Source organism: Mandrillus leucophaeus, unplaced genomic scaffold (assembly GCF_000951045.1).
Source record: "Mandrillus leucophaeus isolate KB7577 unplaced genomic scaffold, Mleu.le_1.0 Scaffold181, whole genome shotgun sequence".
Taxonomy (NCBI): Eukaryota; Metazoa; Chordata; class Mammalia; order Primates; family Cercopithecidae; genus Mandrillus; species Mandrillus leucophaeus.
The window spans coordinates 1,298,964-1,325,188 of record NW_012101821.1 but is presented as its reverse complement, the minus strand read 5'-3'; the positions used below and the strand labels follow the sequence as shown (position 1 = coordinate 1,325,188).

The 26,225-nt window shown below is 37.5% G+C and overlaps 1 protein-coding gene across 3 annotated transcripts in view; it reads left to right on the top strand.

Annotated features, from left to right (window-relative positions):
* Nucleotides 1–26,225, top strand: part of SYNPO2 (synaptopodin 2) — a 202,051-nt gene that overhangs the window by 153,302 nt on the left and 22,524 nt on the right. The window contains exons 2-5 of one of the 3 annotated variants that reach the window (XM_011977603.1): nt 8,878–9,029; nt 12,113–12,924; nt 15,348–17,529; nt 22,604–24,014. In XM_011977603.1, coding sequence (XP_011832993.1) covers nt 8,878–9,029; nt 12,113–12,924; nt 15,348–17,529; nt 22,604–22,682 — 3,225 coding nt within the window. In that variant the 3' untranslated portion in view covers nt 22,683–24,014. Of the gene's footprint in view, nt 1–8,877; nt 9,030–12,112; nt 12,925–15,347; nt 17,531–22,603; nt 24,015–26,225 lie in introns of those variants that run through there. The other 2 variants (XM_011977602.1, XM_011977604.1) reach the window with 2 other exon arrangements.

Here is a 26,225-nt window from a genome sequence, read left to right as displayed (position 1 = left end):
TTGTTGTTTTTCTAATTTAATAAAAATTTACAATTTCTCGTTTTTGATATCTAATATGGTAAATACCAATAGAGAGAACTCAAAACAGAGTATCTTTGAAGTTCTTAATTATTTTTAGGAGTCTAAATTTTTCCTAAGACCAAAATATTTAAGAACTGCTTCTGTAGATCACATACTCTTAAACACCGATGATGGCCTAAATGAAATTCCAGTTAAGGTTTTGAAAGTGATCATTTAAACCAGCTCTTCCCTGAAAGGGCAGTCTTTCTGATGTGATTAAATCCCCCTGGCTCCAGCACCAGCCAGTTTTTTTGTCAATCAAACCTCTCAGTATGTGCTGTGGCTGGGGAGGTAGATATTATATCAGTCATGTGAAGACATTATTGGCCCTGTCTTTTCCCCCAGTACCCTACTACAGTAAATGTTCAGTGCAGTCAACTTAGTTTTCTTGAATTAAAACTATGAAAAATATTTATAAATTTGTACAGTTGATACTTTTTAAATTAAAACTTCAATGACAATTTGATGTGATTCTTTCCAAAATGGAAGCACCCTAATACATCTTATATGTATTATAGTTTGACAAAGTATAGAATTAGGAATATGGAGGGAATTCCTTCATTCTCCAAATGTTGAAAATGATTCCCTAATAACTTAAATACTTTGCTCAAAATCACATGAGTTAGTGACAGAATTAAGACAAGATCTCTAGTTTACTAATAACTGCAAGTCCTCAGCAAAATAATAGAACTTATAAATTTTTAAAAATCTCTACTCCTGTCATTTGGAGAAAAATTTTTCATTTTACATATGTCTTCTTTATTTGTAGTATTATTTATGAGAAAACCAGAAGAATAAACTGATTCATCTAGTTGAGACAAATACAGGAAAACTTCGTATGTCTAGAGCTATAGAAAAACAGGGAGCTCCAGACAGGTATATTTGTTGAGTACATGAGACGTTTATCTCTGAAACTAAACAGTTTCAGAAAAAATAGCAATACAAGCAAGGTATCTGGGACCTTACATTATGGATTCTAATCCATTTTCTTTACTTTATTAATGCAGAAATGCCTCAGGTTCAATTATACCTTCAGATATCAGAAACTCTTTTAACTATTTGGGATGTACTCTTTCCTAAAGGTATCACGTGTTTTTCTGCATCTAATCAGTCTGCTAAAAATGATATAAACATTTTAAATGTCTTGGGATCATTATTATTAATGCCCATTCTCTTACTCGAATAGAGCAGAGGCATTAAGTCCTATTGAGCATATGAGAGTTTTTTACACCTTCAGTGAGTGGCCCAATCTCCTGAGCCTTTTTGTTATTGTTAAGATTTTCGTGTGTTTTTAAATTTGGCTTTTACTCCCTAACTTTGGCGTTTGTATTAACTTCGCCATTTTCCTTTATACAAGATACATGATTTTCTCCCCACTTCAAAACCAAATAACGATGGTAAATAGAATTGTATAAAATCGATGAAATAGACTGAGGATAGTATCCATACACTTTCAGTAATGTCCAGAAGTTTTAGTGAACTTTATTTTCAACTGTATTTTGATCATTCAAAAGGCTGTAGGGAGCTTACTTGTAAGTTCTTTAGCTAACTAATTCTTATTAGCATGTTAATTTCTCAGTTAAAAGTTGTATGTCCGGTTAATAAATATGAACTGAGGCCAGACACGGTGGCTCACACCTGTAATTCCAGCACTCTGGGAGGCTGATGTGGGTGGATCACGAAGTCAAGAGTTCGAGACCAGCTTGGCCAACATGGCGAAACCCCGTCACTACTAAAAATACAAAAATTAGCTGTGCATGGTGGCGGGAGTCTCCCAGCTCCTCAGGAGGCTGAGGCAGGAGAATTGCTTGAACCCAGGAGGCGGAGGTTACAGTGAGCAGAGATCATGCCATTGCACTCCAGCCTGCACGATAAGAGCAAGACTCCATCTCCAAAAAAAAAAAAAAATCAACTAAAATTTAGGAAACCCAAATAGTGAGTTCTAGTTCTGCTCTTTTTTCTTAGTAATTCTTATTAAAAAGAGTATTTACATAGAGTCTTTTAAATTTTACATGTGCTTTTATTATGAGTTCTTTAAAAAGTATTTTTTCATATTCTGTATAAATGTTTATAAAAATAATCTGACTGTAGTTCAGAGACCTCTGTGCAATCTTTCATGATTTATCCAACAAAAAGTAGACAGGCACATGTCCTGCTAGGCTCTGATCTACCAGTGTTTGCCTGAAAGAGCTAGGATGTTTACATTCTTAGGAAAGAAAGAAAAGCAGAGAATACCATTCCATATTTGTACTTAGTTTTCTAGCATCATGATGGCTGCTTTATAACAGCTCATAGCAGTTATATTGCAGCATCGTTTCTGCCTGTGGAATCACTTTGGTATGAAGATTCTTAAGTATGCAGCCCCACAAATTAGGGCTCTCATTCCTGTCAAAGATAGTTATTACTCCAGGAAGCTTTCCAAGGTTGCTACCATGAATACTTTTTACTTTTATGGTGACTTGGTCTCTGAGGGTAAAGACAATCATCCAAAAGAAAACGTTTTTGTCTGGACATATCTTGGTGACAAGAGGAGGAAAGGTCATGATCTTCAAAACAAAACCCAAAATGAGAGCAGGTTATGAGCTTGAACTGAGGTACTGAGTGTAGATTTGAATTGTAGTGTCTATTTGAATTTACACCTGTCACCTGATTTGAATATACAGTTTTAACTTTATTTTCATTATTTAGACACATGATGTGTAGAAGTGAATCCCAAGGGCTGAGGTTGGTGTTTATGATCTGGATAGCAAGCCGTCTGAAAGTGGAATTATGAACTTATTTCTAAGACCTTAGCTGCTATCATCTTGCTCTGCCTCCTCTGACCATTCCTCTGGTATTAGTCGAAGAATACAGACCTACCTAAGGCTTTGGTTTAAGAGCCAGCTGGGGTAAGGGAATGCTTACTAAACCTTGTTTTACAGGTATGAGGCAGTTTTGCAAAATGCCTGAAGTGGAAAATTGAGGAAAGGCAGGAGCTTCCGAAAGAGCTACTAGAACATGTATATTACATTTTCTGTCAAAAAAAAAAAAAAAAAAATCTCTGAAACTTTAGTTGTTGCCTGAGATCACGATCATCTTTTTCATCCTCTCTTAGTTATTGCCAGGTCCCTGAGACTTCATCATGTGGATTGAGAATAGCCCCACATGTGATAGGCAAATTTATGCTAATTTTCTCTTTTTCCATCGATTTCAATAGATTATAATAGTGGATTTAAGGAAGAGATTGTCTTGTTTCTATCACTCATTCTGACATTTTCCAACAGGACTTGTCAATGAATTATACATGAAAATGCAGCTCCTGAGATAAAATTTAGTTCTCCTGACAGCAAGCTGGCATGATTGACAGGCCATGTACACAACGCAAAATAATTTACGTACTAGGTCGATGAGAAATCAAATCTGATACCTGCTTTCTAGTCAGTCTTGGAAAACCTGGAAATGAAGAGAGAACAACAGAAGAGAAAAATGAGGTTTCTTTTTTATTTGCAAGGAATTATTTATTCATAAAACTAAATTAGCATAGCCAAAAGTCTTCTCAGATTTAGTCTATGAAATGTAAATAATGTCGTTAAATTTCCCAGAGAAGTCGTAACTTTCCAATTTCACTTGGTGTTGGTAAAATAAATCTTTCCTGGCATGGATCAAGAAATGGAAATCTCCACAAGTGAGTGAGAATGAGCAATATTTGTCTTTCTGCACATGGCTTGTTTCACTTAAGATAATGCCCTCCAGCTCCATCCATGTTGTTGCAAATGACAGGATTTCATTTTTTATGACTGAATAATATTCCGCTGTGTATATTTCCACTTTTTCTTTATCCATTCATCCACTGATGGACACTTAGGTTGATTCCATATCTTGACTATTGTGAATAGTGCTGCAATAAACTTGGGAGTGCAGATATTTCTTTAATATACTGATTTCCTTTATATTCAATATATAACCAGCAATGGGATTGCTGGCTAGTTCTAGTTTTAATTTTCTGAGGAACCTCCATGTGGTTCTCCATAGTGACTGGACTAATTTGTATTCCCACCAACAGGGTATGTGGATTCCCCTTTCTCCACATCCTTGCCAGCATGCATTATTAGCTCTCTTTTTGATAAAAGAGATAGAGAGTAGAATGATGGTTACCAGAGACTGGGAAGGGTAGTAGAGAAGAGAGGGGGATAAACTGGAGATGGCTGATGGGTACAAAAATACAGTTAGAAGAAATAGGATCTGGTGTTTTGTGGCATAAGATGACTATAGTTAACAGTAATTTACTGTATACTTCAAGATAACTAAAACAGTACAATTGAAATGTTCCTAGCACAAAGAAATGATAAATATTTGAGGTGACAGACTCCCTAATTACCCTGGTTTGATCATTAGCTTGTATCAAAATATCACACATACCTATAAATATGTATAACAATTATGTATCCATAATAATTTTAAATAAAAAGTTTTTAAAGGTGGTAAGCTGCATATTCTCACTTATAAGTGGGAGCTAAATGAAAAGAACTTATGAACACAAAGAAGGAAACAACAGGCACAGGGGTTTACTTGATGAGGGAGGCTGGCAGGAGGGAGAAGAGCAGGAAAGATAACTTTTGGGTACTGGGCTTAGTTCCTGGGTGATGAAATAATATGCACAACAACCCCCCATGACATGTGTTTACCTCTGTAACAAACCTTCACGTGTATCCCTAAACCTAAAATAAAAATTAACAAAACAAAACAAAAAGGTGGTAAGCAATGAAACACAGTATTGCATTTGGTAACTACTGACATTACCAATATCTCTTAGTTATGTGATCTGATTAAATTGGGAGACACTGAAAAAGAATCCAATATTTTCGGGATAAGAACTCCCTCAGGGTCTAATATATTATGTGTGGAATGAGGTCTCTAAAGGAATGTTTTCAAGGGAAAGGAATTCCATCATGTGCTCACACAGGTATTTTGTATCAAATCACAGTTTATGAAAGATAATTATACTCAATTTTGAATTGGTAACACATTGAGTCATAATATTGTCTATTTTTTAATTTTTAAAAATAGCTTACATATAACTCTGTGTGTGTAGTAAGCCAACACATCTGAATTCACCAATCCCTTCTTGAGCACCTCTTTGAGCTGTAGGTACATCATGGAACTTTACACACATTATTTCTAATCCTAATTAAACATCTAGACTGATAAAATTTATTAGCACCATTTTACACTTTAGAAAACTAAAGCTCAGGGTGGTGGCGTAACTCACCTAAGTTCAGACAGGTAGTAAGCATAGGTGCAACACAGTTGAAACCCATGTCTTGTTCCCTCAGAGTTGGTACCCTTTCCCACTACTACATGTACTTTATGAATCCAAGACTAATGGCTTAAGGAGACTGGTTGATAAGTTCACTGATAGATAATTGGTATCATCAGTACTAATAATTTGTGTGTCTAAATCTAGTTTTGTGATGCACAGTGTCTTTCATTTTCATAAATAAGAACGTTTCCAAGTGTTAGAATCTTTATTCACATAAACATGCACAATTATACAATTATAAAAATACATAATTATGCACAATAGAAGGTAAGGATCTTAGGTACACTAATACATATTTATCCTTCTTGATACTATAAGACCCTGTCATACCATATTTATTTGGTTGAATAGTTCCATAAAAAATAGAAAAAGAGTAGTCCTTCAGAAAAAATAAGTGACAAGAAAAGTTCTCATCATATGTAACAACGTTCTTGAGGGAAAAAGATTCCTTGTTGTTCAGATCAATGTGAAAGGTCAGTGAAACGCAATCACAGCAGTTGATTGTGAATGTTGACCTCAAAATGTTTTCTCTGAAGGAATGCTAATGACTCTTACCATGATGCACTGGCTTATTTAGATACCATTAAAAGCTCCAACTTGACAAGCAGGATGATGAACTGCGCTTTTCCTATCAAGCAACACATGTTTGGATAACAGGCAGCTCTGTTAAGTTGGGAGATTATTTATTTTTAAAGAATCAATTTTTCATCTTCTTCCGCAATCCCAGTTTAAAACTCAGACGACTCATGGCTGAAAAAGAGAACTTCTACCTAAGATTGGATCTTGGGGTGTACAGAGTATAATGACACCTCTGTTTTATCAACATAAAACCTCCTTGGTCCTCCAAAGGGTGAATTTTCTGTTCGAATCCTGGTACATCTGACTCCATTTAATGAATGATTTTATGCCTCAAAAATATGCCCTATTATTTACCTAATTTTTTTAACAAATAAATTTCAGTAACTGAAATGTGAATAATTCTAACCCTGACACAGATGTTCATTGTTAGATATTGTTGTATCCTTTACTTATTAAAAATTTTCTTGTGATCTTTCATTTTAAATATTTCATGCAAGACAAAACAAAACAAATATATTTAACAGCTAAATGGATATTTTCAAAATTCGGTGAAATCCTCTTTCTCATTGCTTTTGTGACTTTCTTGTAGTCTTGGAATATTGAGTTCATTTAATATTTTCCAATAAATTGGTATTTTCCAATAAATTAGTATATTCCAATAAATTAGTATATTCCAAAAATAAATTATATTTTCCAATAAATTAGTATATTCTTCTGCAAGAGGTAATGACATTGATTTGTCAGAAATGGGGAAGGCTTTCTATAGATTATAATTTATGACAATAGAAGGATGGGCTCTCCAAGAACAAAACTAATTGAATCACTTCAAATTTCAATAATGCCATTGCTTTGGCTCTTAAAGGTAATATTTTGCTTTCGAGAGTGTCATTTAAAATGAACTTGTAGATGTAAACGTTAAACCTATATGAGTTAATATATGAATTATCATTTAAGACTTTAGCAGGAATTAGTGGGCAACTTTTAGAGATAAATTGAAATACATTTTGTGCCCAGTCAGAAATAAGTCTAGCCATGAAAACATTCTTCAAGAAGTGCCGCCTACCTGGTTTTCACCTCTCTAGGCTCAGAAGCTTTATTTTAATAAAAAGGAATAATACTTGGTAGAAAAAATCTGGAAAAGTATCTTATTCTTAAATTTGAGACTGTATGGTCATCATAATGGTTCATTGAGAACAATTGCACTCATAAAATGAAATCTAAGCACGTTAGTATCACTTAGGGCTCCAGCAGGAAATAGATGGCATGCTCAAGGAAGAATTCAAGATAATGTAATGCAGAGACTAAAAGTAGTCTTAAGGGAACCAACAAATGATAATGAAGCACCCAGAAACCCAGAGATTGAGAGCAGGAAGCTATTATCACCTGTAGGCACAAAGGTACAAGGAGATAATGTGTGTTGTTGGAACCTAACAAGAGTTAAGGCAATGATAGAGGGGCAGGCTGACAGGAGCTGTGACTCTCTAGACTGAAGAACAGAGCCACTGCCAAGCCATGGCCCAGCAGGTCCACCAAGGAGAGCATAGACCTGACCTCTCATTTTCCTTGGTCTTTGATCTCTTACTGGAATAAGAATATTCCAGTAGAATATGACACAATGCTTATGGCAGGGCTGCTGCTTTTACTTTCTGCAAAGTAATCTCTTTTTTATTCCTTTTTTTCTTTTTTTGCTAAAGTTTGCTTAGTACCATGCCTGGAGTAGCTGATTTCAATGAAGCATTTCTCTCTTTGACATACTCCCTAATATCCAGGCTCCCTGGTGCCCCGCCATCTATACTGGGATGGTTTTTATCAGTCCATTTAGCTGTACAGCTCTCTCCTCAAACAAGTTGCCCTGTCCTATACGTCCTTCTTATAGTCATGGCATTTCATTCACCTTGGCAATGGGAAGGATTTTAAAATTTATTTTAATGCAGGAGATCACTTTCTCACTGGAGTGAAAAATTATGCTTTAAGACAGGGTCCTCCAGACTGGAGTGCAGTGGCGTGATCTGGGCTCACTGCAACCTCTACTTCCTGGCTCGAGCAGTTCTCCCACTTCAGCCTCCTGGCTAGGATCACAGGCATGCACCACCAAGCTGGGCTAATTTTTGCATTATTTGTAATTTTTTTTTTTTTTTTTGTAGGGACAGGGTCTTGCCATGTTAAACAGACTGGTCTCAAACTGCTGAACTCGAGATTCACCTGCCTCAGCCTCCCAAAGTGCTGGGATTATAGGTGTCAGCCACTGTGCCTGGCCTGAATTATTTTATTTTATTTTATTTTATTTTATTTTATTTCTGAGATGGAGTCTTGCTTTGTTGCCTAGTTTAGAGTGCAATGGTGCAATCTTGACTCACTGCAACCTCCACCTCCTGGGTTCATGCAATTCTCCTGCCTCAGCCTCCTGAGTAGCTGGGACTACAGGTGCATGCCACCATGCCCAGCTAATTTTTGTACTTTTTAGTAGAGACGGGGTTTCACCATGTTGGCCAGGCTGGTCTCAAACTCCTGCCATCATGATCCACCCACCTTGGCTTCCCAAAGTGCTGGGATTACAGGCGTGAGCCACCATGCCTGACCTGAATAATTATTTTTAATGTCATCAATGTAAGTGTTGAACATCTTTTGTCATTCTGCTCTATTTTTTATTTCTTTTATTCTGTCTGGTTTCTTTACATTGATTTACTTTCTTTTTTCCTGTTTGCTTACAATGCCATGAATTAAATGTTGATATTATGGTAAATGTTAATACATGATAAAGTGTGTGTCTGTGTGTGTGTTCATAGTGTGGTAAGAAGTGTTCAAATGGTCTTACAGGTTAACAGGTGAATTAAAAATCAGGGCTGGTGTTACAATTGACAGACTTGTTTCTCAGAGATGGTGGCTTGCTTTTTACAAATTATATCATTCTGCTATGTCTCCTTTTCTACTCCACTCAGATTCGAAATCAGAGCAAAGCCTCCGGGTCTGGGCTCTGTGAGGGAGATGAAGTGGTTTCCATCAATGGCAACCCTTGTGCAGATCTCACCTACCCTGAAGTCATCAAACTCATGGAAAGCATAACAGACTCTCTCCAAATGCTCATCAAAAGGTACAATGGATTTGCTGGAATATGTATTTTATCTTGAAGCTACATGGGAATGATTATAGCTTTTACTACATATATAATTTGTCATTTATGGAGAAATTAGGGGTGCTTTGTACAAGGTTAGTACAGTTAAACAGAAATACCACTGTGTTTGAAAAATAGTCAATTCTATTCAACCAAACTTTCTGGTTAATTGAGAATTAAGTTGAAAATCCTTGTTTCAAGCACTTTGTTGAAAATCTTAGGTATTTTAGCCTCCTTCCTTACAAAGCTCAGTATATTGAGCATAACTTAATATTTCTTTGATAGATCAAGATTTTGTGATGGATCAGAATCACTCAATTGTAATTATCAGATGGACAGAGGAATTTAAAATGTTTAAATATTAGACTGTTAAACTGTACAATTTTTCGTTAAAAGAGGATGACTAAGAAACAGAAAAGAGAAACGACAACAAAAACTTACAAGCAGCCAGATTTCTCCAGTAAAACCAGTATTTGGGGATGGACAAAAGCGAATGATTAGAACAAGGTTTTTGCACTACCAACACAAGTCATTTGGAAATTCAATCTCTTCAAAAACCACTATCCCCACGTAGTTGTATAACAATATAAAAGAAACCTTCAAATATAAAAACAAAAGAAAACAATGAGGACAATAACAAAAAAAACTACAGCATTGCCATTTTTATGGTGTACAAATCACAGTACAGTCCATACTGATTTTGCAACAGAAGCCCTGACTATTGCATTATAATGAATCCAGAAAGGAAAGCTTTGACTTCCTGGAGAGCAGCTTTTAGGAAGATGTCAGAGGATATCTCAAGATGAACATCAAAGTCCTCCAGGTTTTTCCTCAACTCTGCAGAAGCACTACATACAGTTCCCCCTCTGCTGATCATTCAGTATGATTCTCTTCTGGGATAAAAATGAACTCACTATGGCCAAAATCTTGAGACAACAATGGAAATCTAGTATTATTCTTATAATCTAAATATTTACCCATCAAACCCAGTGTTTAAGGCCTGAGAATCCTTCCTTCATATTACGAAGAGAAAATAAGTTTATAAAATATTTAATTTGCTAATACACAATTAAATTTATAAAATAAAAAATTTTCAAAATAAGTAACTAGTTGGTAGGATTCAAAGTGGAATTGCAATTGAAAATGAAGTCAAAAGCAATTATTATTATCACCACCACTACCACTATTTTAAATATCTGAATATTGTTTCCTGCAATAAATATTTCTCTCACTCATATCACTATCATCTATCAGTGGAGGACAAGTGTTTTTACTTTTCCTGAACTATTGCCCAGAGATAGCTAGGTAAGACTCTTTTAAAATAACTCCTTTAGTATTCCGTCTCCATTATCTTAAATGTTATTCAAATAAGATTTTTTAAATTCTATAATTATGACACATAAATTGTGGACTTGATGAGTACGTATGTAGACTGATGGGAAATGATTGTTTTAAGGCATAAAGCTTTACTCCCTCATGCTTTTATGATATTTACTCATGTCTATATATTTTACTTCAGCTGCTGATAAATGTTAATATTTATCTGGCCATTTGTCTGTATTCCAGTCTACAAGGCTGGCATGAATTGAAACTATTCTCTTCTCAGCTTCACAATTGATTGCTAACATAATTCAAAGTGATTTAATCTATTTCCATCCCAAGGTCTTCCTAAATTAAAACTCTCTGACCTTTTGGTACCCTCAAATTCAGTTTAACAGTGTATTGAACATTTTCTATATAATAATGATCTAATTGGCTAACATCATGCTTTTTAAATACTCTATTATAATGTTGTATACATACTGTATTACCAGGAAGCTTTTCCAATTACTTGCATATAGAGAAAGGTGCATTTTGTTTAACTGTTAGTTTGTTTGTATTTGGCTTAGTTTTGTTTTGCCAAATGCAGTTGAAAGCAAAGTTAGGAGTAAGTATTTTGAGCATTGGTCTGAAATTGCACTACCACATAAATTCTAAGGTAAATTCCTTTGAGTAGAATACAAGTAGAAGCTCATGCCCTTCAACTGATGTTCCCTGCATTAGTCATAACTATCTTTTAAGGAAGGAGGAAAGGGGCAAAGATAATTATGCTGCTTCTAAAATTAAAAAAAAAAAATACGAATACAAAAATTGAAGGCATTTCCTACAGCTGTTCTGTGAATAATATTTCTAAAAACATTTACAGTTTAAATCAGAGTTTCAGAAAGAAGTTATTTAACTCTTAAACTGACATGGCTTCTTCTCACAAACCCAAATTTGCACAAACAACTGGGAAGATCAAATCAAAGAAATGTGGTGTACAGCTCTAGGCTCCTTAGCTGAAAGACAAAGGAACAGTTTCACTTCAGATATCCTAAAAAGAAAATGCTCCAAGAAACAGGTTCAAATAGAAGAAAGGGAGACATTTCAGATTATAAATACTCCATGACTTAATGATTCATTGCAGCATGGAAAGGATTTCTCTTTACACAAGAGTACTGGGCTGGGTCCACTTATTACAAAACACATGCTCACTGGGGCTTAAAAAACAGCTTCTATTTCATTCCTTTCAAGAAAGCACAGCCTCAAAAAGGCCTTCTTGAGTTATCTGTAAGTTAAGATTGATCTGAAGGTGCTGGATATGTTTATCTGACTTCATAATGTCTAGACCAAAACTTAGTCAAAAAGACATTGAAATGTTTTGTCACATTCTAGCAAACTCATTATCGGAGATACCCAGATTCCAAGTACTTACAGATAAAGGGGATCCATGTTTTTTGTGTTTTTTTGTTTTTTTGTTTTTTTTGTTTTTTTTACAAATAAAAGCTGAATTTAGGATGGATTCAGGTTTCATAATCTTGTGTAAGCATTTTGTTGTGCTTTTAAAAAAGTTTATTTGGTATCTCTTTAAGTAATAATATGAACATGTTGCCACCTTCTGTTTTCAAATATGTTGCAATTGACATTTAGAAGAAAATATTTTGACTATATCATGTATCAGACATCACAAAAGTGTCAGGAAGTTCTTTGGCAGATGTAACATAGTCTGATTTAAGTGTCTGGAATGATTTTTCTGTGTGCAGACCATCCAGTGGAATAAATGAGGCTTTGATATCTGAAAATGAAAACAAAAACCTCGAGCATCTCACACACGGGGGTCATGTGGAAAGTACCACCCTGCAGATTCGACCAGCCACAAAGACCCAGTGCACACAGTTCTTCCTCGCCCCTGTCAAGACTGAAGTTCCCCTAGCTGAGAATCAAAGAAGTGGTCCTGATTGTGCAGGGAGCTTGAAAGAAGAAACAGGCCTGAGCTACCAGAAGGCTCCCCAAATGCCTGACTCCCAAAGAGGACGCGTGACAGAAGAGCTGATCTTGAGGGAGAAGATAGAAGCCGAACAGCCTGGCCCTGTGGTTGAGCTGCAACTGTCCCTTTCACAGGAGAGACATAAGGGCGCTAGTGGCCCTGTAGTGGCTCTCCCGGGACCTGAAAAATCTAAGTCTCCTGACCCAGACCCTAACTTGTCACATGACAAGATTGTCCACATAAATTCGATCCCCACTAATGAGAAAGCAGACCCTTTCCTGAGGTCCAGCAAGATAATCCAGATCTCCAGTGGCAGAGAGTTGAGAGTGATCCAGGAAAGTGAAGCAGGAGATGCGAGACTGCCCCGGGTGGAAGTGATCCTCGACTGCTCTGACAGGCAGAAGACAGAAGGGTGCAGGCTTCAGGCAGGAAAGGGGTGTGTGGATTCTCCAGTGGAAGGAGGGCAGTCAGAAGCACCTCCTTCTCTGGTATCCTTTGCCGTCTCATCTGAAGGCACAGAGCAGGGAGAAGATCCACGCTCGGAAAAGGATCACAGCAGACCTCACAAGCACCGAGCGCGGCATGCACGTAAGTTCTGCCTGGGCTGTCAGAAGGAGCTTGGGAGTTGGGGGCATTTTGCTGCTTCTTTGCTTGCATGAGTTTTTCAGCAAGATTTTTCTTGTTTCTCATTGGCTTAAAGAAATATTTAATTAATGCACAAAATCACAAATGTGAAATTGTGGAGAATACCAGTTTCTAAATGGGAAGCAATAAGTCTGAACTTCATATAGATTTAAACATTTTTTCATGAATTTATTTTTATCCCCAAAGGCACAGGAACTGTTAAAGAAAATAATATTGTCAATGTGCCTATTCATTTTGTTTCAGAAAGTTGAAATATTTCATATTAAAATAGCATAAGAAAGCACTTGAAGTCATGTGGACTCAGTTTAAATGTCAGAAACTGTTGAGTCTGCTACTGAGAGGTGTCTTTAAAATAAAAGCTCTACCACTGATATCAAAAGCAGATCCTCGTTTTGAAAAAAATCATTGTGCAGCTTGATGATGCTTGCAGAAGTGAGTTTGACAGACAAGGACATATGTATAGTGAGGAGTTACATGATCCTCTCCGTTTTGTAAGTCTTCATTAGACTGCAAAGTGTTTCATCTACCTTCTAGACGCAGAAGTCAGTCTCCAGGGCCATGTGGAGGTATTTAAATGTCTCCAAACATAAAATATATTTAAATTCAGTGCTTTGTATGGCATTTTGTTTTACCCAGAGGAGAAGACAGAAAGGAGAATAGGGATAAGAATTGCAGTTAGGTGTTAGGATTTCTGTTGTTTTCTTTCTTTCTTTCTTTCTTTCTTTCTTTCTTTCTTTTTTTTTTTTTTTTTACTAATTTTGGAATTTTATTTGAGGATGTAAAGGCTGACAGGCAAAGGCACTTGACTGTATATATGATACACAATGGCAATGAATTCAGTTATTCAAAGTAGAATCTTAAGTCTTCTAACCTATTGTTATTCCTTTCAAAGCATATTTTTAGCATAACCATTTGTAGCTTTATTGGCAAGTGTTGTTAATCATTCCTTATACTTTAAGCATCTGTAGGCCATCTTCACATTTATAGCATATTAAACAAGAGTATTGAGACACCATTCACATACCTTACATGTTGGCAGTGAAGTTAGCAGCAACTGTGCAACTGTGACTGTCAGTTTAATAAGTTGTATAACACTAGTCAAAAAAGGAATTATATTTAGTAATAACCTCAGTTTCAACTATTTTTTTCTCTAGAAAATTTGATCACCAGTAAATGCCTGTAATCATATTATAAAATTATTTCCTTGGATTATATTTTATTTTTTAAAACTTAACCGTTAAGTCTGTGACAAAAAGAGCTAATTTTCAATCATAAAATAGTCAAAAAATTTTTCTTAATTTTCCACTTAACTATTTTGAGGAATTAAAAAATTTAGGGGACTCATACTCATTATCATTGAAAACATGATGTAATTATAAATTATAAATGATAGATGCTATATGTTTAGTTGCTATAAATTAATTTGCCACCAATTTATTTTTTATAATAGTAATAATGAAAGAAAATTTTAAATATTTTTATTTTATAACCATCATATTCTTGTTTTAAATGACTTGATTTCTGCATCAGTTTTTACACAGTTACGTGGGTCACAAGTCAATTTTTAAATTTCTCCAAGATTCATTCTTGCTGCAAGGAAAGTAATATTGTATTTCCAAAATAGCAATACATTTACCAACAAATCTGTCTAGAAAACTTTGTAGCTAGAGCTTCTTATATGTATTTACAATAATGTCATATTTTGAATTTTAACTAATTATTGATTCAGTACCTTCAACGATTAATTCAGTGTTTCAAATTTGTATTAATCCAGTAGCTGTGAATGGAAAGATTTGGGGCAGTTGTCAGAGTAAAAAAAGAAAAAAGAGAAAGAAGAAAACCTAAATAGCTAAATTCATTACATTAAAACATTTAGAAAATTTTGAAACATCTTCGTGGGACACTCCTCCCTTTTTAAGATTCCTGGAAACAGTTTTATATTGACACTTTATTTTAAAATATGGAAGTATGAGATATATCTCATCTTGTTTTTCAGAAAATATTATGTCTTTATGTCCTTCTTAATTCTAATTTTATCCTATTAATTGGCATTTACTAACCAGTTTTTATTATTAAAGTGGAAGGATCTCTAGAGAAACAAATGTATGAAACATATATTCTAATCAGCATATATAAAATGTTTTTATGTAAACAAATAGAACAGTATATTATTGTAGAAGGAAATAAGAGAAATAAGAAAAAGAAATGTGTTGGATTCCTTCAAAATTCAGTACTCAATGACAATTTCATACATATTTATTTTCACCCAGGAGAGTTCATTTCTGAGTTGCTGTGGTGTCTTCCTTGAACTCATCAGCTCAATATAATTTTTTTTTTTTTTTTTTTTTTTTTTTTACTCTCCCTAGGGCTCAGGAGGAGTGAAAGCCTGTCAGAAAAACAAGTGAAGGAAGCAAAATCTAAATGCAAAAGCATTGCCCTTCTTCTAACAGATGCTCCCAACCCCAACTCCAAGGGGGTGTTGATGTTTAAGAAGCGACGTCGGAGGGCCAGGAAATACACCCTAGTTAGCTACGGTACTGGCGAGCTTGAACGAGAGGCGGACGAGGAGGAAGAAGGTGACAAGGAGGATACATGTGAAGTAGCATTTCTTGGTGCAAGCGAATCAGAGGTGGATGAAGAGTTATTGTCTGACGTTGACGACAACACACAAGTTGTGAACTTTGACTGGGATTCTGGACTGGTGAACATTGAAAAGAAACTGAACAGAGGGGACAAGATGGAGATGTTACCAGACACCACAGGCAAGGGAGCCCTCATGTTTGCCAAGAGGAGGGAGAGAATGGATCAGATCACAGCCCAAAAAGAAGAGGACAAGGTAGGTGGAACGCCAAGCAGAGAACAAGGTGCTGCCCAGACGGATGGCCTGAGAACAATGACTTCTTACCAAAGAAGGGAGGAAGAGTCAGTGAGAACGCAGAGCTCTGTGAGCAAAAGCTACATCGAGGTGAGTCATGGTCTTGGCCATGTTCCTCAACAGAATGGCTTCAGTGGGGCATCTGAGACAGCAAACATCCAGAGGATGGCCCCCATGAATAGAACGGCCAAACCCTTCCCAGGGTCTGTGAATCAGTCAGCCACCCCTTTCTCGCCAACCCGAAACATGACGAGTCCCATTGCTGACTTTCCTGCACCTCCACCTTACTCTGCAGTCACTCCACCCCCTGACGCCTTCTCCAGAGGGGTATCAAGTCCAATTGCTGGCCCAGCACAGCCCCCTCCATGGCCCCAGGCTGCCCCCTGGTCCCAGCCAGCCTTTTACGATTCATCTGAGCGAATAGCTTCCCGAGATGAGAGGATCTCAGTGCCAGCAAAAAGAACAGGAATATTGCAGGAGGCCAAAAGGAGAAGCACGACAAAACCCATGTTTACTTTTAAAGAGCCCAAAGTAAGCCCAAATCCTGAACTCTTGTCACTGCTTCAAAATTCAGAAGGCAAACGGGGCACTGGAGCTGGAGGTGATTCCGGACCGGAAGAAGACTACCTCAGCTTGGGGGCAGAGGCTTGTAATTTCATGCAGAGCTCCTCTGCCAAACAAAAGACCCCTCCTCCTGTTGCTCCAAAACCTGCTGTCAAGTCCTCATCCTCCCAACCAGTAACTCCAGTTTCCCCAGTCTGGTCTCCAGGAGTGGCTCCCACCCAACCTCCTGCCTTCCCCACATCCAACCCATCAAAGGGCACCGTTGTCTCCTCCATCAAAATAGCCCAGCCTTCTTACCCTCCTGCCCGGCCTGCGAGTTCTTTGACTGTGGCTGGTCCCTTCAAAGGACCACAAGCAGCAGTAGCCAGTCAGAATTACACACCCAAACCAACAGTTTCCACAGCAGCAGTCAATGCTGCTCAGCCTGGTGCAGTGGGACCATCCAATGAGCTTCCAGGAATGAGCGGGAGAGGAGCTCAGCTCTTTGCTAAGAGGCAGTCGAGAATGGAGAAGTATGTGGTGGATTCAGACACAGTGCAGGCCCACGCTGCTCGAGCTCAGTCTCCCACTCCATCTCTCCCGGCCAGTTGGAAGTACTCCTCCAATGTCCGAGCACCTCCTCCTGTGGCCTATAATCCTATCCACTCCCCTTCTTACCCACTGGCTGCTCTCAAGTCTCAGCCATCAGCCGCACAGGCCTCCAAACCCGGCAAGAAAAAGGGGAAGAAACCCCTTAATGCATTAGATGTCATGAAGCACCAACCGTATCAGCTCAATGCATCCTTGTTTACTTTCCAACCTCCAGATGCAAAGGATGGCCTCCCCCAAAAGTCATCAGTCAAGGTCAATTCAGCCCTGGCCATGAAGCAAGCTCTTCCTCCCCGGCCAGTGAATGCTGCCTCACCTACGAATGTGCAGGCTTCGTCAGTGTACTCGGTACCAGCCTATACCTCTCCTCCTTCCTTCTTTGCAGAGGCCTCCTCACCAGTCAGTGCATCCCCAGTGCCTGTGGGCGTTCCCACCTCGCCAAAGCAAGAATCAGCCTCATCATCTTATTTTGTGGCACCAAGGCCAAAGTTCTCAGCCAAGAAAAGTGGTGTCACAATTCAGGTGTGGAAACCATCTGTTGTGGAAGAGTAATCTTGTAGCTGAAGCTGAGTGTCCACTTTGCTTGAAATGAATTGTTTGCAGTGTTTCTTGAGTCCCTGAGAATGCCTAGCAAAGTCCTCAACTTACTTAATTTCAGATGTGTCACCTCCTATTCTGGGTCCAAGGAGTATAATATTTTTAATGAGTCAAAAATCCAACTCAGATTGACCTAAAATATATTTATCTTCTTTGCACACTTAAAAAATCCAGGAGCACCCAAAAATAGACATGTACCATTATATTAAGTAAGCAGGATACTTAGGATTTGTGCTGTAGCCACAAGAAAGACAGTGATCAGTGATATCAAACATCAGGAATCAGCCTTTACGTAACATAACAGCTGTGCTCCCATGCTGAAAGGTTCAAATGTAGTGAAAGTATAACCTATATTGACTGAGATTTCCCTTTTAGGTAGTGCCTTATCTCTATTACTAGTGTTAAAGGAATAAAGAATCTATCGAGGACAGGGAGCAGCTCTGGTCTGTCAATCTCAGCCACCCGTTTGATATCACAGAGAAGGTACTCGGAGGGCTGTTGGAATGTATATAGTTTAGTAAGAAGTGGGTAAGAAAGAGGGTCTTAATAATTACTGAGCACTTATTATGTATTAGGTTTTTTGCCAGATGTTTTCACATATATAAACTCATTTCAGAAGACTTATTTAAAGTAAATGGGGCGGGCATGGTGGTTCGTGCCTGGAATCCTAGCACTTTAGGAGGCCGAGGTAGGAGGACTGCTTGAGGCCGGGAGTTGGAGACCAGCCTGGGCAACATAGTGAGACCTTGTCTCAATAATAGTAATAATAATAATAATAATAATAATGAAGTAAATGGGATAAGGAAAGAAGGATAATTATCTTTAAAGATGGATTCCCACCCTCCCTCTCCGGTTACTTAAGGAACTAAGTGATTAGATCTCCAGTTGCCCATGAAAGCATAAGTTTGTTTTCCTCAGCTGAGGCAAGTGGTAGAGTACACAGGATAATGAAGTAACGTGTAAAAAGCAGGATGCACATAAGGTGCATGGCTGTTGTTTTACCTGGAGAAACCACATGATTGGGACCTGAAGGTGTACTGACTGACCACAGGGGCTGATTGTGAAGCACGAGGAACCCCGTGTGTGTGGAGACTGTAGGGGTGAGAACACACAATTATTAGCATCATTTCTGAGTGATCTCACAGATTTTTTTTCTTGTGTTCGTTTTGCTTTTTGACAACTGCTTCTCCCATGTTCCTTGTAATTCTATTCTCTCACCTTCACTTTATTATTTGTATTCGATGGACCAGGATAATTCAGGCAAGGTTACCTTGTAAACTTGAATTGGCCACACACCATGTCGTCACCCAGCTGGCTATGAAGTGAATAATGGTACTGAAAGTAAACCTGAAGACCTTTCTCAGATCTATTTTAAGTCTGAGTCTGACCAACCATGGAAAATATTCGACATGAATTAATGTAGAGAACTATAAAGCATTTATGACAGCTCCAAGGAAAATCATCTGCTCTATGCAGGAGATATGTTTAGAGACCTCTCAGAAAAACTTGCCTGATTTGAGGGTACACAGTACCATTTTAATCCTCTGAAAATATCTGTATTCCTGTTCTTTTTCTGCTGTCACTGTCAATCTGCTATATTTTTCACTATCCTATTAAAATATTACTGTCTTCTTTATCTGTTCAATGTCCATATTTTAAAAAACTCTTCCTTGTATGAGCTATTCTGATCTAAGTAATTTCTCTGATATTTCTCTGTATGGCTCCCACAACAATTTCATTGTTGTTAGCATATCTATTTCTCCATACATTGTAAAACTGTAATCTTTAGGTATTTCTAAAACATAAAGAGGAGAATTAAGTCAGCTGCAGAACAATGGGGCTGATTCTTCTGCTTTTTCTCTGGAAAATCTTTCACTGCTTTTGGCGGAAATTTACCTAGAGGTTACAACCACAGGCTGTAGCTTGGTCTCTTATTTGCCTTTTTGGGAAACCAATTAAGATTAATACAGGATAAAGGAAAAAAGCAATCTATTCATTATATAACACAGTTGTTTGTATTACTTGTTCCCTGCAAAGGAAATCTGTTGAATGCTTGCATTTTGAATTCTTTTGTAATAGAACAACCAAAAAAGGCTTCTTATGGTGCAGCAGGAAAAAAGATCATTTTTACAGCTTTGCATTCTTAACATAGCATTTAAAGAACGGCATGAATTAGAGGAAAGACATGGAACACACAGGTAGTCAGTTTGAAATCATCGGCTTAAAAGTCTCCTAGGATGGTAATGACCCAGAAGTATTTCCAGTTGTCTAGTGGTGTGGTATGCAGGAATGAGAAGTGTTTTCTTTCCATTTCCTGTTGGACAGGTGGCAATCTTAGCAGAGCCATTATTTGGAGTTGATAACTAAAGACGCAAATAACATGACTATGTCTTCTGGTCATCCTGGGACTATTTGGAGTTCCCCAAAACCATATAAGAGGCATGTCAGGCATGCAGTAAAAGCATCTACAACTTCAGCTGGGCACTGGCAGCGTAGGTCTCATCTTGGACCATACAGTCCCACTTTATAGAAGAGGGTGGAAGTTCTCCAAAACCAGATCCACAACAAGGTCTGACCTCACTCTGAGGGAGATGGGAAGTGGGAGGGAGAAGGACTAACCGGCTCCCTGGAGTAAGAGGAATTTGCTTTCCCTATTTCCCCACCAGGGGGCTGTATGTGCCACCTTTCAGGTTGGGGCCAAGGAAGTGATGTCAGTGTGACGGAAGGGAGTTAGACCTCCAGACATCAGCTTCCCTCCCAGGGGGTACATTTCCAATCTGAGTGTTATTGGCTTAGCTGTGTTGGTATTAGTTTGATTGGTTGGTCCGCTGGTTACGAGGTGTAGGCAGGCAGTTTTTGTTTGGTTTTTAGGACTTTGCTTCTTCCTTTGTCCTTAGCATAATTTCTAGGCAGAGCATCCACGAAGTCGATTTTCATTGCCAGCTCAAGAGTGACAATCATTTACTGAGTTCCTATGTTATGTTAGGTACCTTATGTATAGCATCCCAAATCCACTGCACGGTTTAAATACAGGCACTAGAATATAAACGAACAAGGTCTTCACAGTCACTGACTTTCTGCAGGACCTTAAACATTTCTCTTTCCACAAGTTTCTCCTTAATCATGTGTCAACCTCTCTTCCTGACCGGAATATTGTGCTGTAGTGAATCTGCATAACACTTGGGATTCTAGGAGAAAGAAAGGTTCCATGGACATGTAAGTACAGCATATTCCCCTCAGTCTTCTAGGAGGGCAGAGTGAATCCCAGAACTGGTAAGAGTGGGAATCTGAGCATTGCCACTTTAATCTTACAACATTTATCATTTTGACACATCCTGTTTTTTAGAGAGGAAAAAATACACAGTTTCTGCATTGGTAGTGTAAAGCATACCTCGTTAGGAACATGTTTTATAAGACACATTTGGGTTGTCATTCTAGAGCATGTCAAACTTTGTACTTCAAAATATGTTTAGTATGATTGCTAGTGGTAATGTGTATAAAGCCTTTGAATTGACTGTCTTATTTAATTTTCACAAGAAGCACTTATTTTAACCATAGGAAAACCAATCTGAGTTACAAATAGTGCTTTAAAATAAGCCCAGGTTATTTAGCTGTTCTAGAAAGTGTCGACTTCTTTCAAGAAGCAGGCATTGTAGGACAGCTGAGAATTATCACACAGCCAAAATTCTAGCCTGGCAGCATGAGTCACATCTGAGATGTAAAAAACACATGGTCTACATTGAAAGAGGGTGGACTAACGTATGTGAGACCATTTTCCTATTTGCAGTTACAAGGTTAAAGAACTTTGAAGGTCATTTGACTGCTGAGTGGCATGTCGAACACTCTGTGTGGCTCTTTCACAGTAAACCCTCTTAAGAGCAGAAGACACATGGCTGTTAGTGTCTGCGTTTAGATTTAATCTATCAAATAAAGGCCCTTTGCTGCATATGATTTCATCCAGTTATAAACTAGGGCTCCTGCAAGCACCCACATTCTAAGGGTGAGTTATTGAAATCAGTTGCTGTTTGATGAGTCACCACTGGCCCAGCAGGCATGGCATTTGAAGTCATGGTCATCAAAAAGAAATGATTGTTTTTGAAAATCTAAATGCTTGAAATGCTTCTAGAGGGAAGTCGTGGGGCGTGTGCTCATTCCCTTTTAACATCAGAGTTGTTGAGTTTGTTTTTAAACATTTTTATAAGTTCATGAGAAAAAATATATAAATTCTAAGAGCCAACACTGTATTCCCAGAAACATGACCCTCGCTGGTCTTGGTTCCACATATCATTGGACTCTGGGGGACACAAAGATGCCTGTGACACTTTGGTGCTGCTGAGTTAGTCAACAATTATTCTGGGAAAAAGCAGAATTGAATTCTTCTCTAGATGTCCCACCAGGGTTGGTCAAGGGCCACAAAGCAAGCTAATAAATTCCCACAGGATCCAGACACCAGGCAAAATTGCTCTAAGAAACCAGTGACTGTCATCCCTCTATGGTTCTAGAAAAAAATAGTACAAAAACAACAGGTCATCCTATGAGCGTCATGCCAATGAAACCCCATCTTCTGGAGAAGCCCTTGAATCAGAATTATCTTTTTTCTTGATGTTGTCAGGTGCAGCCAGTTTCTTAATTTTTAAAAAAACTGTATGTTTCTGTGGTATGTATATTTGTACACCAAACTAGCTGGCACTTGGATATCACAGCACTACTCAATGGCAATTGAATAAAGAGAAATTTAATTTTAAATATCAAATATTGTCAGACATTTCTCAGACTTCTGATGTTATCAAAGGTTTGCCAGCCAATAAAGTGCATCCCAAGTGTACAGGAGAGAAAGCTAGACTTCTACAGAGTCCTAGAGTTTAAGCAATTTTTTGTTAATATAGGTAATAATTTTTCTAATTTTTATTTTTTGGTTCCACATGTAAAGCTCCTCGTGTTTACCTCTGTTTATGTCATTCTTGACATGTTTATCTAAATTGCATGTGCTCTGTGACTGGTGAAATGTAAATCTGGGATCTATAGTCAAGATATCATAAGGATCTACTTCCCAGCCTACCTTTCTTCCTCTACCTGATGATGATAATACTCAAAATAACAACATTCAAAGGTAACATGAAGAAATCCTGCTTTCACAGCTCCTATTTCTTTGGCTCTTTAATAACTAGTGATGGTTTGTTCATGAAAAAAATTTTTTAAATCAGAAGATTGTACTTGGCCCAGAGTTGAAAAAATTTTAAAAACCAAAAGGTTGTACTTGGCCCTGAGTTGAAAAAAAAAATGCACATTCTAAGAATAAACAGAAAAATGTTCTTCTTGGAAGTAAATAACAAAAGCCATAGTGTTTTGATTTGTCTTTTCTTCAGGATACACGGTAGAAGTCAGATAATCTTTGATACTTTTATTTGGCACAATAATCAAGGCCACGCAAGAACCCAGAATGAAGCATTTTGGTTCAAGTTAGGATGACATGGGCAGGGACAGAAGCTGTAGCAGTCATTCAAATAATCTCACGGGTCCTGAGGGAAAGATAGGAGTTAATGTATTAAGTTTCTGCTATACGCAGGAAGTATGTTAAATATTTTACATAAGTTTTGATAATAGCTAACATTAGCCGAGCACAAAATTTGGGCCCTGACTTGTGCTGAGTATCTTTCACAGATTACTGCTTTTAATCAGCAGTTCTCGTGAGCTAGGTATGAACATTATCCCCATTTTACAGATTACAGATGAGATTCTGAGGCACAAAGGGGTTGAGTAACTTGCCAAAGATCATACAATGTTAAGTAATGGCCCCTGGATTCAGTCTGCAGCTTGAATTCTTAACCAGTTACACTGTGATTTCATTTATTCTTCAGTATTACACTGAAAAAGAAGATATTATTCCCATTTTACAGATGAGGTATCTAAGCTCAGAGAAGCTAAACAACTTGTGCAACAATCACTAAGCTTATAAGCAGTAGATTAGGGTTAGACTTAGATATTTGTCTGGCATCAAAACCTGTGCTCTCCCTACAGTACCACGTGGTTTCCGCAGTCTCATCAGACCCCAGAATTTCACTCCCTGAGACTGCTTAATTGTGAATTTCCCAAACTGATTCACCAAGAGCCTACTGTCTATGCTTCGTAGATGGCTTTGACCACATTCAGTGATACTAGGAAAGACTCCATTTCCCAAGATGGCTCAGAAAATCAGATGCTATGATGCATGTTGAAAGTGAAAACCCATCTCTGAGAAAGAAGCATCTGTTTTATTAGTTAAAAAAAAAAAAAAGAAATTGACAGCAATGTTGTGTGACTTCTCAAAATTCTTTCATTTTCTTATTTCAGAATGAATAGGTGTTGTTCATCGGCTGGTAAGGGGGAAGAACGTGATTTTTAAAAATAAAGCATAATCAAAGTCTCTGCATAAAAGGAAGTGCTCCCTTTGGCTTTCTGCCATTTTAACTAAATGTAATTCAGGGAACTTTCTTATTAAGTAGTGAATCAGCACCTAGCATGGCTTGCTACTAAATCAATAATAACTTAAGGCATTTCAACAAGAATAATTCTCAACAGAATATTACTGAGGGAGTCACAAGTTTTCAGTATTTCAGATTACACTCTGAAAAATAGTTACCCCTGGAATCTTAGAGTGTCACGGTGCCAATCCCAGTCAGGCTAGCAGTCAAGTGCATGAGGCAGCAAACCTTTCCCGCCTCAAAGATTCCTCAGTGGAAGATTTCTCAACAGTTATTTCTGTCAAAGGCTTCCCAGCAAGGACACTTTTAAACCTTACATTTTTTCCAGTCGTTTTTTTTTTTCCTTTTATATATCATTGTTATTTTGAAAACATCTCCTGAGGAACTAGTGTAATAGATTCTAAACATGGGTTTTGAATAGTCCCAACACCAACTTCAAAAAAAGAAGATGTGAGCTTCTAGGTTAATTGTAAAAACTCATTACATTTGCAGAGCTTTATTGCCTTAATTTAAAATCATAGAGCCACTAATAAGGTAACAATTATGAGGGCTTATGATATGCTAGGTACCATTCTAAGCACTTTTTTTTTGTCACCACAAAATGATGAAAGTATGATGTAGGTACTATTATCATCCCACTTTAAGATGAGGAAATTGAGGTAAAGAAAAGTTAAGGAACTTGTGTAACATGGTAGGGCTAAATCTCAGGACCCAACAGTCAAAATCCATGGCCGTCTTCTAACCACAAGGCTATAATATCTCCCTTAATTGCAAGAAGACTCAGGTCACAGATAAAAGGAACTGCTCATCAGAAGTGATGAGTTTTACATGTCTCAGACATAACTCCAAAGTTTACACTAAACCTTCTAAATCAAAGTAAGAAATACTGAAACATCTTAGAGTGTGGTAGCTCCAAGCGATAGACATTTTTAAACAGGGTACATGGGGAAAAGCTGTAGTTTTTATTTCCATCAGCCTATTTGCTTATTATAACTCAATAATGGCGAAGGGAAGCTCAGCATTTTGCTGGTTTCCATTGAACAAATTCTCACAATGCACTAGACCAAATGCCTCAAACACCTACTGCTTCCAGCCAACCAGCATCATATATTACCAGAGTTATGGTAATTTATACCTGGCAAATAAAGGAAGAACAGAATAGTGATGAGAGAAACCCTCAAATTTCAGTAACAATAATGCAGAGATTAAGATTCCTTCCAATTTTTAAATTAAAAAGAAGACTTTTTTTTTTTTAATTTAGGAAAAGCAAAAAGTAATCATGTCTTAAATGAACTTCACATACTATTAGATGAGATAAGATGTGTAAACCTTGAGCCCACAAGAAATACATTTGTAGTGGTTAAGAGTGTGGGCTCTAGGGCCACACTGCCTGCCTCTGAGTCCCAGGCCTGCCTCCTGCTGGTTGGGAGACTTTAGATAAAGGATTCAGTCACCCTGTGCTTCAGTACCTCAGCAGTGAAATGGAAACAATAATAGGTGTACTTCACAAGTTATTATGAAGGTTAAATGAAACAAATGCATTATGTATATAAAGCAGTGCCTGACACAGAGAAAGTATTCAACACATGTTAGCTATTGTTATTATTCTAAGGGGCACTCAATAAACAATAGCTACTATTTCAAAAACTTCCAATGAGGAAAACACAATTAAACAAGTTCTTTTGTGTTCTCTGTTAATATGAATCCCACTTTGAGACCCACAACTAAAATAGAAAAGGTAGAAGGAGTGTCGCTATCAATCTCACATTGACACAAGAAATCTATTCCCAGGAGTTGTTAATTGAGAGATCTTTGTTTTTTCTTTTTTTTCTTGTTACTGAAGTTTATATGTTTACATTCCTCTGTATTCAGCTTGTTTGTCCATTTTTTCCTGCTTTGCATTCATCTATTGTGCTAGCATTCTTTTCGTGATATACAAAGATGAGACCACATTCAAAAAGACTGGTTCAATATTTTTATAAAATAAACTTAACATCATCTTTGAGCCTCTACTATAAAGACACTGTTTCAGTTCAAAGTACCAATATTAAATAGAATGAATGTAGTGGACTTAGCAATATGAAGAGAGCTCTTCTGGGGAAATGTTTGTAAACCAAACATATTCTCTAAACAGGATAGTTGGTATCCTGAGTAACCTG